General features: G+C 38.6%; 1 protein-coding gene across 1 annotated transcript; it reads left to right on the top strand.

Moving 5' to 3' along the window:
- The first annotated feature begins 1,602 nt into the window (after window positions 1-1,602).
- LOC113534648 (NACHT, LRR and PYD domains-containing protein 12) lies at window positions 1,603-15,551 on the top strand. The gene is made up of 13 exons (XM_026927595.3): window positions 1,603-1,733; window positions 3,386-3,475; window positions 4,039-4,143; window positions 4,904-5,008; window positions 5,587-5,644; window positions 8,965-9,037; window positions 9,242-11,024; window positions 11,360-11,533; window positions 12,762-12,935; window positions 13,023-13,196; window positions 13,283-13,456; window positions 13,581-13,751; window positions 14,073-15,551. The coding sequence occupies exons 2-13, from the start codon at window positions 3,444-3,446 to the stop codon at window positions 14,086-14,088; spliced, it is 3,039 nt and encodes a 1,012-aa protein (XP_026783396.3). The 5' UTR covers window positions 1,603-1,733; window positions 3,386-3,443; the 3' UTR covers window positions 14,089-15,551.
- The last annotated feature ends 1,837 nt before the right edge of the window (window positions 15,552-17,388 follow it).

The raw sequence follows: 17,388 nt of genomic DNA, 5'->3' as shown, positions 1-17,388 counted from the left end.
CCAGGGGACGTGCTGTTATAAGAAAATAGCTCCAAATCTGGAAAGATCTACCTCCATCGAGACATCCGGCTTCTGTTTTCACGCAAATCCATGGAAGTGGACAGTGGTGCTGCCTACGAGCTCAAATCCTTCACTGAGTCTCCAGCCGATCCTCCTTTCTCCCCGAGATGCTGATCGACTCGCGTCCCGTCTAACGTCGTGCTCCCAATCCAGCACAGGGGCCTTACTGAAGTCTGCTCTCTCGCTCTCTCTCTCTCTCTCTCTCTCTCTCTCTCACACACACACACACACTCACACAGAGTTTATTCATATCCTTCTCACTCTTTCTCTTTCCACATCCCTCAGTTCCTCTCTTTTTTGAGGAATAAAACACCAGGGGACATGCTGTTTTATGAAAATAATCAACATCAAAAAATATTAAATACTTAAAATTTAATGATATTCATAATGAATGAATGATCTTGAAGCCTTTACCTGATTGAGGAAGGAAAAAACACACTTATCTCTCCATGTACATGTTCACGCCAGAATCTGCACTGAACTACATTTCCCACAATACATCTCTGCCTACAAACTTGGACACCTTGGACTACAACACCCACATGCCATGTTCACTGTTATGTTCTCACTCACATGATTACTGATTGCACACAGGTATAAGCGCTCTCACTACACCTTCACCTCCTGAAGTATTCCTTCAGCTCTGTGTATTCACCTGATGTTCCAAGCCTTCTGTTCATGTTTGTTATTTCTGGTTTTGACCCTAGAGTGTTATCTTGGATAACCTCGGATACTCTGTTTGCACATCACCTGACCCACTGCCTGTTCTGTGTTTTTGACATTTGCCATGTGATTTGGATTTGTTTGCTACTGCCAGTTGTTTTATAGAAACACACTCTGCAATTGTCACCATCTCTGCTGCCTCACACTGGAATATTTCACACATCCATCCATCTATCTATCTATTCTCTGTACCGCTTATCCTACACAGGGTCATGGGGTAACCTGGAGCCAGTCCCAGGGGACACTACGGACAATTTAGAGAAGCCAATCAGCCTACAACCTGTGTCTTTGGACTGGGGGAGGAAACCAGAGTATCCAGAGGGAACCCTCGAACATGCAAACTCCATCCACACGGGGCAAGGTAGGATTTGAACCCCCAGCCCCAGAGGTGCGAGGCAAACCTGCTAACCATCAAGCCACCGTGGCCATCATTTCCAATATCATGAAGCACTAAAGTAAAAAAAAAAATTATTTTGACAAATTACTAAAAGCTAATAACCTCCTCTCCTCAAAAAAATGTTTAAAGTAATATTCCTTTGTGTGAGAAAGAAGCAGAAATCTTAGATCCTCAACTGTGTCTTTAATGTGTATAGTAAAATAAGAGTGTTACTGAGGTCAGGTATGAAAATTAGAGCAGCTCTGAGTGAGTGTCACATAATTAACTGAAATGAGTCGACCTGTGTGTAATTAGAGTCACGTGATCTCAATGTGAACGCACCTGTTCCTGAAAGAAAGCAGAGTTTGTTAGAGAACACACTCAAATACACAACATCATGAGGAGCAAAGGAGTGATCAGAGCAGTGTGGGGCACAGCTCTGGAAAGCAGAGTGGAGAAATCAGTCACTGGGTGGGGATTAGTCAGAGTGTGAGGCGTTAAAATGAGGAAGTGAAAGTGAAAGTGAAAGTGGAGAGGTTGTTTTGTTCCTGTGCCGCTGATCAGAACACACAAAGTAAGTGTTTTAAATTTCATATTTTATAAAGTCGTTCAGTTGTTGTGTTGTGTAGTTGTGTACTGACAGTAGCTCTCTCTACTGTGTGTATATATATATATATAAAATGTAGTACTTCAGTTATTACAGCTATTGCAACAGTTGTGTTGGGTTTTTCCTCGTCTCATGGTGTAGAATTTAAGTTTCTATTCAGATATTCGGCTGTTTACGAGTATAAATAATATAATGCTATAATGTTTCTGTGTCATCATCATGTAGTGTTGAGAACATGGAGACACAGTAACAGTTGCTGGGGGATTTCTGTCACCTGTACACTTCATTATCACAAACCTTTATTCACTACAGTACTACATGAGTACCAGTGTTGTGTGTTGGAGGTGGAGATGGCAGTGAACATTGCTCAGTGTTCAGGGAGAATGAGGAAATGTACTTCTATCATTTCTTATTCACATTTCTTATTATTTCTATTCCACCTTCCAGTAACATTACATTCTCAGTCCTGTTGATGGCGCCATGAAGCGCATTAATATCATAAGACTGAGAAAAATCTGCTCATTTCTTATTTCATTATCTCCTGACTGCTGAAGTGTTTCACAAATCTGACAGTTACATCTGAAACTAGGTTTAACATTTAATCTGAATACTCAATAAGAACTTTTACTAATTTTAATAATGGTATCAAATCCTGTTACAAGAGAAAGGACGATTTTATGAAGACAGAATAAATAGATTTTAAAAAATATAATTTTAGAATTTTAGAAAAAGAAAATAATGCATAGGTTTTATAGAAAGAAAGTCTTTGGTCAATGCACCAAAATTAGATAACTTCCATCAAGAGCACAAATGAAGAGTCAGGAAATAGACACAAAGGAAACAGTCTTTGGGAACAGTGGCGATCAGTGATTGGTCTTTAGGAACAGTGGCGATCAGTGATTGGTCTTTAGGAACAGTGGCGATCAGTGATTGGTCTTTAGGAACAGTGGCGATCAGTGATTGGTCTTTAGGAACAGTGGCGATCAGTGATTGGTCTTTAGGAACAGTGGCGATCAGTGATTGGTCTTTGGGAATAATTGTGATCAGTGATTAGTTGTTGGGAACAGTGGCGATCAGTGATTGGTCTTTGGGAACAGTGACGATCAGTGATTGGTCTTTGGGAACAGTGGCGATCAGTGATTGGTCTTTAGGAACAGTGGCGATCAGTGATTGGTCTTTAGGAACAGTGGCGATCAGTGATTGGTCTTTGGGAACAGTGGCAATCAGTGATTGGTCTTTAGGAACAGTGGTGATCAGTGATTGGTCTGTAGGAACAGTGGCGATCAGTGATTGGTCTTTGGGAACAGAGGCGATCAGTGATTGGTCTTTGGGAACAGTGGCAATCAGTGATTGGTCTTTGGGAACAGTGGTGATCAGTGATTCAAACATGATCAGCAATCAGTGATTTCCAGATTTTCTGCAGATGACCTGAGACCTCTCCTGCCAGGAGTTACTATAAATTTGAGTAAACTGGTCACAGAATTCCATACACAAATTGTTTACATCATAGACATAGAAGTGTTCGCTCAGTGGTTAAGACTCCAGCAATTGAAGTTCAAACTTGTCTTGATTTGTACCATGTTATCATTTATCATGTGTGGTTCTGTATGTGATTGCAGGTCTGCATTTATACTTGAAGAAAATACCTTTAAGAAAACACACCACAGACCCCTGAAAATGAGTACCCCTGATGATGGTAAAGAGGAGAGGTGAGACATTTAAAGTATCATGTGGAACATTTATCATGTAGCATTTCATTCCAGCCCTGGGATGAACAACAGGGCAGTCGTTATAATTACAGCACCAGATCTTAGGTAAAAAAAATCTACAGGATCCAGGTGAGATTAAACACTGAAGCAATTATGAGATTCTGATAATATTTAAATCTGAGATTTAACTTGTTATAAATAAATTACTATGAAAGTAAGAAAATACTATTAATAGAAACAAACACCCAAGCTAGCATTAGCCCAACACTATGACTTTATTGTAAAATTGAAAAAAAAAAAAAAAAAATATATATATATATATATATATATTAGTCGTTGCTGTCTCGCTGTACTGCCAGGTGTAAACAGTGCTAGCTCTTATAATTCCAGTTTATTTCAACCCAAGGGAATTCTCTCATTGAACCTAAAATGAAAGCACTATTCAATGACAAATAAGTATTAGTTAGTTTCTTTATTAGTTTTAATTCCTCCTTAGTTTCTTTAGTGCAGTAGACCTGCTGTGTAATAATGGAAATACACACATACACACTGTTTTTAATTAGATCTCAGAAAGAAAGATCTGACTCGCCTGCACCCAGCGCTGTCTCTATGAAGAGTGACCGGTCAATGGGTGAGCCAATAGTGTTTCAACAGACAGAGAAAGAAAGGTAAGGAATGTCCTAATTTAATAATAAGGTTTATTTTAAGAAGAATTTGTCTTGTTTTGTGTGTGTGTGTGTGTGTGTGTGTGATTTGCTACTATAGAGCTGCATTCATAACTGGTGACTTGAGTCCAAAAGCTATGTCATTATTTATTGTGGGAAAAGTTCCTCATATTCAGAGTCGGGTTACTCACATGCTTGAGTAGCTTTTTATGGGCTCCTTATTAAGATTATCACCTGCATGTAGCTGAGATTTTTACTGTATATAACATCCAAGATTTTTTTTCAGTAGTGTCTAGACTGCCACCTGTAAACATAAACACTCACTTTTACACATGAAAACAAAGATAGAAAATGCACACTAAAGAATGAAAGTGTTTTACTTTTCTTTTGCTGTTCAAAGGAATACAACGTAACATAACATCAAGAGATCAAGTAAAAAAGACTAATATGATATATGAATGAGAAGATGGCAAGCATTGAAATAAATCTAATGAGTCTAGTGTGTTTCCAGTATATTGCTGCATGAATAGTTGAATTAAGAAAATAAAGCCTTGGTTTTTCTTTCTTTATTTGACGTGCTATCCTGTAAAGAAAACAAGGTGACAGTTTGAATGATAAGCTGACTTAGCACTCATCTGCTAAGCACACACAGCTCACATTAAGCATTGTTTATAATTTTATCCACAAAAACATTGATGGTTTTTGAATTTTAAAGAAAAAAAAGAACCATTGTTGCTAACTGAAAACTGGTTTATGTATTTAGTCTTATTGATCAAAAGAGCTCGGAGTCACCTGAAACCAGCTCTGTGTCTATGAAGAGTGACCGCTCAATGGGTGAGCCAATTGTGTTTCAGAGAGAGAAAGAAAGGTAAGGAATGTCTCATAAAAATTTATTTTCATTTCAGTTTAATTTTATATACTAACAATTTTGTATAGTAACTCTCCAGTTTTAACTGATTTACGAGGAGAGTTTATATTATGAAAAAATACTCTGTAAATGAACTACAAAAAAAACTTTGTATTTGAATACTGGTGAATATTTATCCTATTAAAAAAGTAAGTGAAAAATAAGGGGGAAAAATAAGTAGCATTGGGATGTAACTTAAAAAACCTTTTTGTACATTTGTAAAAACAATTGTACATCTCAGTGTTCACTGTACAAGAAGAATGAAATGCTCTTAGATACTTCGATGTGTGTGTGTGTGTGTGTGTGTGTGTGTATATATATGTATGTAAAGAGACACACAGTATGTTTATGCCATAATTAAATTAAATCAGTTAGTTGAATGTATAAGAATATGCAAATTCACGTTTTATGAAAGTGATTGTTGATCGTTCCTCAAAATAATCAATTTCGGCGTGGAAACTGTGACTCCACTTTATCACACCATTGACAAAGTGTTTTATTCCTTACTAAACATTAGCTTATTATTGTCTTTATTAAAGAGACAAGCGCGGCATATCAAATCCTTCCATGGTGCTGGATGCTGATTCCCAGGTCCAGGTACGTGTTTATGTGACTGAGTGAGTTTGAGAGTTTAGGTTCTATTGCTCCTGATTCATATGAAAGCTGATGCTTTCTCCATGTTAGTGCTAAATTCAATACATCTCCTAACATACAGTCAGGTCCATAAATATTGGGACATCGACACAATTCTAACATTTTTGGCTCTATACACCACCACAATGGATTTCAAATGAAACGAACAAGATGTGCTTTAACTGCAGACTGTCAGCTTTAATTTGAGGGTATTTACATCCAAATCAGGTGAACGGTGTAGGAATTACAACAGTTTGCCTATGTGCCTCCCACTTGTTAAGGGACCAAAAGTAATGGGACAATTGGCTTCTCAGCTGTTCCATGGCCAGGTGTGTGTTATTCCCTCATTATCCCAATTACAATGAGCAGATAAAAGATCCAGAGTTCATTTCAAGTGTGCTATTTGCATTTGGAATCTGTTGCTGTCAACTCTCAAGATGAGATCCAAAGAGCTGTCACTATCAGTGAAGCAAGCCATCATTAGGCTGAAAAAAACAAAACAAACCCATCAGAGAGATAGCAAAAACATTAGGCGTGGCCAAAACAACTGTTTGGAACATTCTTAAAAAGAAGGAACGCACCAGTGAGCTCAGCAACACCAAAAGACCTGGAAGACCACGGAAAACAACTGTGGTGGATTACCGAAGAATTCTTTCCCTGGTGAAGAAAACACCCTTCACAACAGTTGGCCAGATCAAGAACACTCTCCAGGAGGTAGGTGTATGTGTGTCAAAGTCAACAATCAAGAGAAGACTTCACCAGAGTGAATACAGAGAGTTCACCACAAGATGTAAACCATTGGTAAGCCTCAAAAACAGGAAGGCCAGGTTAGAGTTTGCCAAACAACTTCTAAAAAAGCCTTCCCAGCTCTGGAACAACATCCTATGGACAGATGAGACCAAGATCAACTTGTACCAGAGTGAAGGGAAGAGAAGAGTATGGAGAAGGAACGGAACTGCTCATGAGCATACCACCTCATCAGTGAAGCATGGTCGTGGTAGTGTCATGGCGTGGACACGTATGGCTGCCAATGGAACTGGTTCTCTTGTATTTATTGATGATGTGACTGCTGACAAAAGCAGCAGGATGAATTCTGAAGTGTTTCGGGCAATATTATCTGCTCATATTCAGCCAAATGCTTCAGAACTCATTGGACGGCGCTTCACAGTGCAGATGGACAATGACCCAAAGCATACTGCAAAAGCAACCAAAGAGTTTTTGAAGGGAAAGAAGTGGACTGTTATGCAATGGCCAAGTCAATCACCTGACTTGAATCCAATTGAGCATGCATTTCACTTGCTGAAGACAAAACTGAAGGGAAAATGCCCCAAGAACAAGCAGGAACTGAAGACAGTTGCAGTAGAGGCCTGGCAGAGCATCACCAGGGATGAAACCCAGCGTCTGGTGATGTCTATGCGTTCCAGACTTCGGGCTGTAATTGACTGCAAAGGATTTGCAACCAAGTATTAAAAAGTGAAAGTTTGATTTATGATTATTATTCTGTCCCATTACTTTTGGTCCCTTAACAAGTGGGAGGCACATATGCAAACTGTTGTAATTCCTACACCGTTCACCTGATTTGGATGTAAATACCCTCAAATTAAAGCTGACAGTCTGCAGTTAAAGCACATCTTGTTCGTTTCATTTGAAATCCATTGTGGTGGTGTATAGAGCCAAAAATGTTAGAATTGTGTCGATGTCCCAATATTTATGGACCTGACTGTAAGTTGGGATTTCATCATTCAGTTTAATCATTAGTATATGTATAAACTGGATACTTCTCCTCATGACTACCTGAGAACTCTTTCCCCAGTCATTGCATCACTGAGGAGTTGCTGTGGCAGCCAGGCATCATGGAAATGGGAAGACTTTCCCCTTGTCATGAGTCTGGAGAAAGAGAAGATTGTTTGGGATAACACAGCAACCCCTGGGACTCTACCTGGGGGAAAATCTGTTTCAATATCTTTCTGTTTCTGTTCAGGAACTGTTGCTCCCTGTCTGTTCCTGGTCTGCTGCTCCTGCTTCTGATTTCTTTTGATTCTTGGCTTCTCTTGAGAGCACTAAAAACATTGTTTTATCACATTCCATTGCTTACTGCAATCTATTCCTGTATTTATTCCCTTCAAATATCTCCTACCAAGTACTACCAGGACAGTTTATCCTTCACTCTGGTCACCCAACCTTCCAGAAGTGGATCCCTTCCTTGAATTGCCTTTATCAAGGTTTCTTTAATTTTTTTCCCCCAAAAAATTATTTAAGGAGTTGCTTTCATGTTGGATGTAAGTCGCAGTGTTTGTTGATTGCTACGGATCTTCTAATCCCATTCAGACATAAATAAACCTGCACTGACCATGAGTTTTGGAGAGATCCATGTAGCTGTTGCTGGTTATACCACCTAGTGTCTGAGAGAGTACGGTTGGCCTTAGTATCAGAGGTTTCACATGGTCTCAAAAACAACACTGTTTATATCCTAAGAGTGTTAACATACCTAGACATATGGAGGCAGTTATGTTGAGGTCTACCGAGCATTCTACTTTTTCTTCTTCCATGCCCAGTTCTCCACCTCCTGATATAACCTCTAGCACTGCACTTCCTTTTCTTCAGTTTTTCATCACTCTTATTCCAGCTCTGTGCTACCTGTTCCTCTAGCTCTTGTCCTTGTACTAGGAGGTTTGCAGAAAGCCTTTGCCCTGGCAGCACTTTGTCATGTCCCTCCTTTGGTTCCTAGTGCTATCTTTCCAGTCTCTGAGGCTCGTCCCAGGTTCTTCCTGCTTGTCCTTGTTGGTCAGAGTCATATGGGTGTGATAGTCAGGTGTCCACATACTTTTGGCCATATAGTATACAAGAAATCAACAGAATAAAATACCTCCTTTCTTGCAACACAATTTAGTAATTCCATTCTTATCCTAATCTAGTTGAGTTTTTTCACCTATGATATTAGAAAAAGGGGTTATCGAGGGTTATTTGAACAGTAAAGCACCCTGTGGTTTAGGGAAACACTCTGTCTTAGGGTTCAACATCGAACTTTTAAAGATTCCATCAGAGAGATAAACTGAAGTGTTCTCATTTTAACCTGTGCAGTATTTTAGCATACACACTATTTATTTTAAGTACCAGAAAGGTTTCAGTGAGTTCGCATAGGATAACACCCCAAATATTTCCTGATATGACCTTTATTGACCTTTATTTCCTTAATGACCTTTATTGATGTAATTAATTATTTAATTTGTTAATTAATCTGTTAATTGATTGATTAATTTGGTTAATTAATTATTTCTCTTTAGCATCTGAGCCAAGAATATCTAGCGAGCTATGATGGAGTGATGGAAGACAAGGAGCATCAGAGCAGTACAAGAGGTAATGTACATAAGATTATGCATGTGCAGGAAAAAAAGGTCATTAAATCATGATTTTAGTTTTTGTTTCATTATATAATTATTGCAATTTCTTGTTATCACCTAGAAAAGATTCTTAATTATTCTAACTCTAAAATTCTAAATTTCAATACGTTTTAAATACTAACAAAAGCCACACTGTCTTTTGCTTTCTCTGTCTCTTCAGAACTGGGTCCTGTGTTGAAAAGTTTCAAATCCAAACTGCAGAAGAAATTTCAGATGATTAATGAGGGAATCTCAATACATGGAAACTCAAAACTTCTAAATGAGGTTTACACAGAACTGTGTATCACATCGGAATATGGGTATGGACACGTTAATGAGGTCAGACATATTGAACAGGCATGCAGGAGTCTAATAACAGAGGAGTCCATCAACTGTAATGACATATTTAAACCCTTACCTGGAGATGAGAAACCCATCAGAACTGTGCTAACAGAAGGCATTGCTGGAATTGGGAAAACAGTGTCTGTGCAGAGGTTTGTTCTGGACTGGGCTGAAGGAAAAGCAAATCAGGATTTGGACTTCATTTTTCCCTTTAACTTTAGGGAGTTCAATTTTAAAAAGAGAGAAAATCTCAGTTTGTTGGAGCTTCTCCATTGTTTTTTCCCAGAAACCAAAGAACTTAAAACAGACTATCATCGCTACAGAATCATGTTCATCTTTGATGGACTGGATGAGTGTCGTTTTTCTCTTGATTTCCTAAACAGCAAAAGGTTGGCTGATCTAACAGAGTCAGCTTCAGTGGATGTACTGTTAACAAATCTTATTAACAGGAATCTGCTTCCGTCTGCATTCCTCTGGATAACATCTCGGCCAGCAGCGTCCAGTCAGATTCCTCCTGCTTATATTGACAGAGTAACAGAGATCCGAGGGTTCAGTGACCCTCAGAAAGATGAGTACTTCAGAAAAAGAATCAGTGATCAAACCCTAGCTAATAAAATCATCACACACCTGAAGTCGTCGCGAAGTCTTTACATTATGTGCCACATGCCAGTCTTCTGTTGGATTGCAGCGACTGTTCTCGAGGGAATGTTCAGTGAAGCAGAAACTGGAGAGGTCCCCAAGACCCTGACTCAAATGTTCACACATTTCCTGATCTTGCAGATCAAACATCGATCCCAAAAGTACAAAAAACATGAAATGGATCCTGGACAGATTGCAGATGTTGTACTAAAACTGGGAAAGCTGGCATTCCAGCAGCTGGAGAAAGGAAACCTGATCTTTTACGAGGAGGACATCATAGAGTGTGGCATTGAGGTCCGAGAGGCCACGGTGTACTCAGGAGTTTGCACTCAGATCTTTATCGAGGAAGTCACTTCACATCTGGGGAAGGTGTACAGCTTTGTGCATCTGAGTGTTCAGGAGCATCTTGCTGCTGTGTATGCATTTCTCTCATGTATCAATGGAAATCTCTCAAAACAACAACCTGAAATCTTCGGCCTCTCCAGCAAGGCAACACTGTTAGACCTTCTAAAGGCAGCAGTAGACAAGGCCTTACAGAGTAAGAATGGACACCTGGACCTTTTCCTCCGCTTCCTTATGGGTCTCTCACTGCAGTCCAATTCACTTCTCTTACAAGACCTACTGACAGAGACAGGGCGCAGCTCTGTGAGCAAAAATGCTGCTGACACAAACAAGGAAATAACCATGTACATCAAGGAGAAGATTAGAAAGAATCCATCAACCTGCAAATCCATCAATCTGTTCCATTGTCTGAATGAGCTGAATGACCAGTCTCTGGTACAGGAAGTTCAAACCTTTTTGAGTAAAACAGAAAATCATTGCCTCCATAGAGTCACACTTTCTCCAGTTCAGTGGTCAGCTGTGGTTTTCTTGTTGCTGAACTCAGAAAAGGACCTTGAAGAGTTTAACCTACAGAAATATTCAGCATCAGAGTATTGTTTGATAAACATGTGTCCAGTTATCAAAGCATCCAGAAAAGCTCTGTAAGTTTTTCCTGGCTTTTTTTTTGTGATTTTCATTCCTGTATGAATTTGTTAGACACTACTTATAATTCACTAAGGCCATCGAAACGAGTCACATGGTTAGTCTAACTTTTACCAGCTTTAGTAGACTGGGCAACTCTTATCGTATCATATTTTTAATTGCAAAGGTTGGCTGAGCAGCACTGTTTTAACAGGATAAAGGGTGATATAATTTGCATATTTATAGAATTTGGGTTTCCTAATGAGGTTAAGATGCATGCATGTTCAAATCAAGTTTCAGGTGACTCTAAATCTAAATACTTATGCACATGTGTTGCTCACATTTTTTGCTACAGGCTGTGTGGTAGTAATCTTACAAAGAATATTTGTAAAAGTCTGGGAAAATGTCTCAGCTCAGTCTCTTCATGTCTGAGAGAGCTGGACCTGAGTGATAATAAACTACAGGATTCGGGAGTCAAACTGCTTTCTGCTGGGTTGGAGAGTCCACACTGTAAACTGGAGATCTTAAGGTAAGAGGTGATTATTTTGTAAATCAAATCAAGCAATGAAATCAAGAAATAGTTTGCACTAAAAGTAGGAGAGGAAAAAGGTGAAACAGGCTGGTAACATGTAATACTCTGGGGGAGTGTACTTCTTTGATGAATCCTGAACAGGTGGCTTGGATTACTTATATTTACATTTATGGCATTTGGCAGACACCCTTGTCCAGAGCGAATTACAAAAGTGCTTTGAAGTCTGTATCAATAAATACGTTCTGATACTGGTTCGCTAGGTCACAAACTAATATATGGTTACTATATATGGTTTGTTACTATATGGGGATGTAATATAGTAAGAAGCACTCAGCCAATACAAAGTTTTTTAAGTGCTAACTTAAGTACTTTATGAAGAGGTAAGTTTTTAGACGTTGTTTGAAGACTGCCAGTGACTCAGCTGTTCAGACATCCAGGGGAAGTTCATTCCACCACCTTGGTGCCAGAACAGAGAAGAGTCTCGATGCATGCCTTTCTTGTACCCTGAGAGATGGTGAGACCAGTCGAGCAGTGCTAGAGGATCGGAGGGAGCATGGTGCTGTTCGGGATGTGATAAGTGCTTTGAGATAAGTGGGTGCTGGTCCGTTTTTGGCTTCGTAGGCGAGCATCAGTGTTTTAAATCTGATGCGGGCATCTACAGGAAGCCAGTGGAGGGAGCGCAGCAATGGGGTGGTGTGGGAGAAATTAGGAAGGTTGAAAACCAATCGTGCAGCTGCATTCTGGATCAGTTGCAGAGGACGAATGGCGCTCAGAGGCAGACCTGCCAGGAGTGAGTTGCAGTAGTCCATTCTTGAAATGACAAGAGACTGAACAAGCACCTGTGTGGCCTGCGTGGAAAGAAATGGACGAATTCTTCTGATGTTATAAAGGAGAAATTGGCATGAGCCTATCAGGTTATCAATGTGAGAGGAAAAGGACAGTTGGTTGTCCATGGTTACCCCAAGGTTGCGTGCAGTAACCAAGGGTGAGATCAGAGAGTTGTCCAGGGATATTGCACAATCCTGACACGGGGATGAGACGCAGTTCTCCGAGTAGAGGATTATCCTCTACTGCTGGACGTGACTGCTGACATCACAAAGTATCCAAGAAAAGAGGGGAAAATGGCACAGCTCTGAATTTACTAGGAATGCAAGAGTATGAATACATTGTTTGGAATGAACAGAACCGGTGCTCTAAACAGATAATATCCTTTCTTCTCTTTCAGACTTGGTGACTGTGATCTCACAGAGAAAAGCTGTGCAGTTCTTGCTTCAGTTCTTACCTCTAAGTCGACACATCTGACAGAGCTGCGTCTCAGCCGCAATAAACTGCAGGATTCAGGAGTGAAGCGGCTCTCTGAGGCCCTGCAGAGCCCACGCTGTAAACTACAGACACTGAGGTGAGAATGCTCTGGCAGGTCAAAATAAACCAAGACCCAACAGTAGTATCGTATAATAAAGTACTTCATATTTCCTTTTCTGTGCAGGCTGAATACCTGCAGCATTACGGAGGAAGGCTTTACTGCTTTGATTTCAGCTCTGAGGTCGAACCCTTCTCACCTGAGAGCGCTGGATGTGGGGAGAAATAAAGCAGGACAGACGGGAGTCAACCTGCTCTCTGATCTCTTACAGGAACAGAGCTGTAAACTGGAGAAATTAAAGTAATGTCAGCACAAATGAATTGCATTAGGTGTGTGTGTTCTCAGTGATGAATGCTAACAGTTTTTTTGGTTTATTTTCTCCACAGATTGTTTGACTGTGGCATTACACAGGAAGGTGGCACTCATCTGATTTCAGCTCTGATCTCAAACCCCTCTCACCTCAGAGAACTGGATCTGGGCTGGAATAAAATAGGAGACCCGGGAATAAAATTAATCTCTGATTTCCTAAAGAATAAACTCTGTAAACTGGAGATATTAAAGTGAGTTTTCATGTCTTTTGCATCTGTGTGGCAAAGTATTAAAAATTTAAAACAGAATCTCACACAGTGTTTTAGACTTAAATACTGTAACAGACACATGACTTTTATAAATTTTCTCCTGCAGGTTGCATGACTGTAACATTACAGAAGAAGGCTGTGTTGCTCTTACTGAAGCTCTGAGGTTAAATTCACACCTGAGAGAGCTCGATCTGAGCGCTAATAATGTAGGAGAAGAGGGAGTGAAGCTGCTCTCTGATATACAGGAGGATGAAAAGTGCACACTGGAGAAGTTGGAGTGAGTTCCTAACATGTTAACTGCTACAAAACATTTCCCAAACAACATATTAATGATTAATGATACTGTTACTGTTATGACCCTGAAGTTGATTAATTTCCTAAAACAGCACACCCCAAGTGATTTATCCCACTTATACCACAGCAAACAATTGCAAACAATAACAATTTTTAATTTACTAACAGGCACTTCATACTTTTAACCTTTCATAGTTACATTTAATGTTCAGGAACCCAATTAGTTCCTGTTCTCACTTACGTTATAGCAGCTATAAACAGTTGCCTCACCAGCCTCTCTTTTTTTCCTCTCTCAAAAACGCAGCTTGTCACGTTGCTGAGAAACAGCAAGGAAGCGTAAACGTCTCTGTCCTGAAGATGTCAGAAAACGTAAAGTTACAGCTTTACCTCTGTAAATATATGTATTCTTTTTATTCATATGGAAACATGATATGATGAATCATCATGAGTGTATAGCTACCATATTCGTGTGTGTGTGTGTGTGTGTGTGTGAGACATACACTGTATTCTGTAAGTGTGTGCATGTGTGTCTTGACTCATAGGCCTGTACTACAATCTTAGCATCAATTCCTATTTCCACATGTATTTTTTTTTTTTAAAGATGGAGTCAAACTCACACTATTTTGATTCAAAATCTGCAGCATCTGTTTTAAAAAAAGAAAACAAACATTATATATATATACATAAAGGATCACACAGCAAAGAAGAGCTGAAAAACAATGCAAGTTTTGTGTTTCACTGTAGGAATAATGTACAGACGTTAACATGGACATAAAGTTGTTTTGTAATATACTGGGAAAATAGAAACATCACATGATTAATTATAAAGCAAGTGAATTGTCAGTAAAAGCATTTCTGAAGCATTTAACTCGTCTGTATTCAGCAGTATGAGCAGCTTTTTTATGGAAGAACTTCAATTTAACTAGGTTTTAAATCCACATTTCTATCCATCACTGACTGTTGATGCTTTTCTTATTATTTGTATTGAGTTGCTATGGTTTCCATCACCTACACTGTGTGTTTATTGGGAGTCTGTCTGTAGAAGGCAGAAAGTTCTGGATGTGAAAAGGGAAAATTTTATTTAAGTTTACTTTTAGCATTTTATTGTTTGCACTTTAGATGTACTTTGAACAGCATTACTCTGAATGAAACTATATTAATCTGAATTTGATTACACCTGCGAAAGAAATGACACAACGTCTCATCAAATCATTTCTGTGCACACAGTCAGACATGCCTCCTTGCCAACCAATCAGCATTTGCCAGGCATAGCATCAAAGACACGCTAAACACGTAGTTAGCTTGTGGATGTTAGTTAGAAACAGAAAGTCTCTGCGTCTCTGCATGCCATATTTACCCATGATCCCCCTCTCTGTCTGCCTTGAAGGGGAGTATTCACATCTCAGCTCCAGGGCATCACTTTACAGTCTGACAGATTAGCTTTGTGACGAAAACCATTTATACTCACTGTGGTTGTAATTTATTTCTAAACTTTCTTTCATGATTTTTGTATAACAGTTCTGATAAACGAGTCGTTTTTGACTCAGCCATTGTTGTTGTAGTGGAAGTAAAGTTACCCTGTGAAGAACACCTCTGTCAGGAAATATGAAAAGATCCCAATATTTCTGTTTTACACTCTTCAGCAAATGTATAATGTCTTTCCTAACTCTGATCTGTGACATGATGTTTTCAGTGCTAGTAAATAACAATAAAATATGTAAGAATGTTCTTTATAAAGCAAACATAAATTAAAGGATTTCATCTTACTATAAGTTTGATATTATTTATTAAAGATGAATGAATGAATGAACGTATCGGTTGTTTAGTATTTTTTTTAAAGTAAACTTTTAAGTGCTTTTCAGGTGAGGAAGAAACCAATCCAACCACAATGAGAGCTGTGTTGAGAGGATTTTGATGGCTTTTTCAGTAAAACTTCACTTATATCTTGTAGTAAGTAAAGTGATCAAGGGTCAAAACTTTGTTCCACAGAGTGACATATTATTCCATCACCAGCCAATCAGAAACACGACCTGACATAACCAGGAAGTTCTACTCAAACCTTTAAGACGTTTGTTTCCAAGTCTTCTGTTTAAAATGGTTTAAAATGTAATAATGTTTTTCCTGCTCTAAGACACTGCCTAAACTTCTCCTCACTAACAATTAATTGCTTATTTGATGTGCAGAATGTTAAGTAATATGTAGATTTAGATGAAACTGTTTTTAAAATATGCTAAATTAATGCAAGTCACGAGCTATTTTTTATTTGTATGGAAACATGATCTGGTGAATCTTTACAATTATACAGCTGGCATATTTGTGTGTCTGTATGTGAGACTTTTCACATGTAGTACATGTCACACTTGGGGACATGCTGTTATAGGAAAACAATCAACATCACTCAGTATTTCACTCTAATAACACAGTAATTGTCATGTAATGGAGACTGAGATGGATCCAATTGCAGGAAGTACAGCTTTAATGAAAGTGTGTGTAAACGATCCAAAACGCTAGGCAAAGTCAAAGTCAGAAACAGGCTTAGGTGAGGCATTTGGCAAACAGGATACACTAGGCTAAGCAAAACTCAGAAAATGTACAAGATCAAGGTCAAAGCAGAGTAGCTGTGGCAGAGAAAACAGGTTTCGTAATGTCAGAAACGTAGGTAAGCTGAGCATATACAAATATATATCATATATGAAATGTGATTATAACTGAACGAATGGAAGTTGCTCTCAAACGCTTTACCTGAATCGTAAAACAATTCATCTACGTACATTTAGTAACCTTTCGCATAATATGAAACATTAAAGTAAAATACCTCATCTACCAAGAGATTAGCTGTGTCAATCATATTCTGGTGTTTGAGTAAAAAGCAGAAATTTTAGGTGAGTCTTTAATGTGTGTAGTGAAATATGGTGACATTGAGGTCATGTATGAAAATTAGAGCAGCTCTGAGTGGGTGTGTCTTTACCATGATAAGTAGGGAATGTGGGTGTGTCTTCATGTCCATATAGCTTTGGAGGTCTTATATAATGTACAATACATACGTATGTTTTATGATGTTTAATAATAATAATAATGCAGAGGAAAGTCTGATATCTGATGAAATAGATTCAAAGATTCAAGATTCAAAGCGTTTATTGTCATGTGCACAGTGAGGAAACCAAGTTTCCCTGAACAATGAAATTCTTTCTTTGCTGTCCACATTGAATGCCAAGATAGCAGAAACTATATAGAAATAAAAATAAAAAACACACATACACATACATACAAACAAACATAATAAAGTGTAGTTATGTTACAGAAGTAGAAATATAGATTATGTATATAGAAATATAGACTATGTACATCTGTATGTGTGTGTGCAATGTTGACTTGTGCAAATATTGACTTATGTACAAAACAATACAATACAAAAACAAAAACAATAGTACAGTAGCCTGTAGCAAATTGAGTGCAACTACACAATAACAATAGCAGCTGTCACATTTAACAATGTGCAAATCGAAATGAAGCTTCTTGATAAGAAAAAGCAGCAGTAACATTTACAAATATGCAAAAGCTGTAGCAGTTCAGTCCACCTATTCTATGAGATATGTGAGACTAGTCTGTGTCCACTGGCT

The sequence above is a fragment of the Pangasianodon hypophthalmus genome, chromosome 6, assembly GCF_027358585.1.
Source record: "Pangasianodon hypophthalmus isolate fPanHyp1 chromosome 6, fPanHyp1.pri, whole genome shotgun sequence".
NCBI classification, from domain to species: domain Eukaryota; kingdom Metazoa; phylum Chordata; class Actinopteri; order Siluriformes; family Pangasiidae; genus Pangasianodon; species Pangasianodon hypophthalmus.
The sequence above is the reverse complement of the archived record's forward strand: the minus strand, read 5'-3'. Positions and strand labels throughout refer to the sequence as shown.

Coding starts and splice junctions, on each gene's coding strand:
- LOC113534648 (XM_026927595.3), top strand. CDS start 3,444: ATGAGTACCCCTGATGATGGTAAAGAGGAGAG. Junction 4,144..4,903: donor CAACAGACAGAGAAAGAAAG/GTAAGGAATGTC, acceptor TTATGTATTTAG/TCTTATTGATCAAAAGAGCT. Junction 5,009..5,586: donor TTTCAGAGAGAGAAAGAAAG/GTAAGGAATGTC, acceptor TCTTTATTAAAG/AGACAAGCGCGGCATATCAA.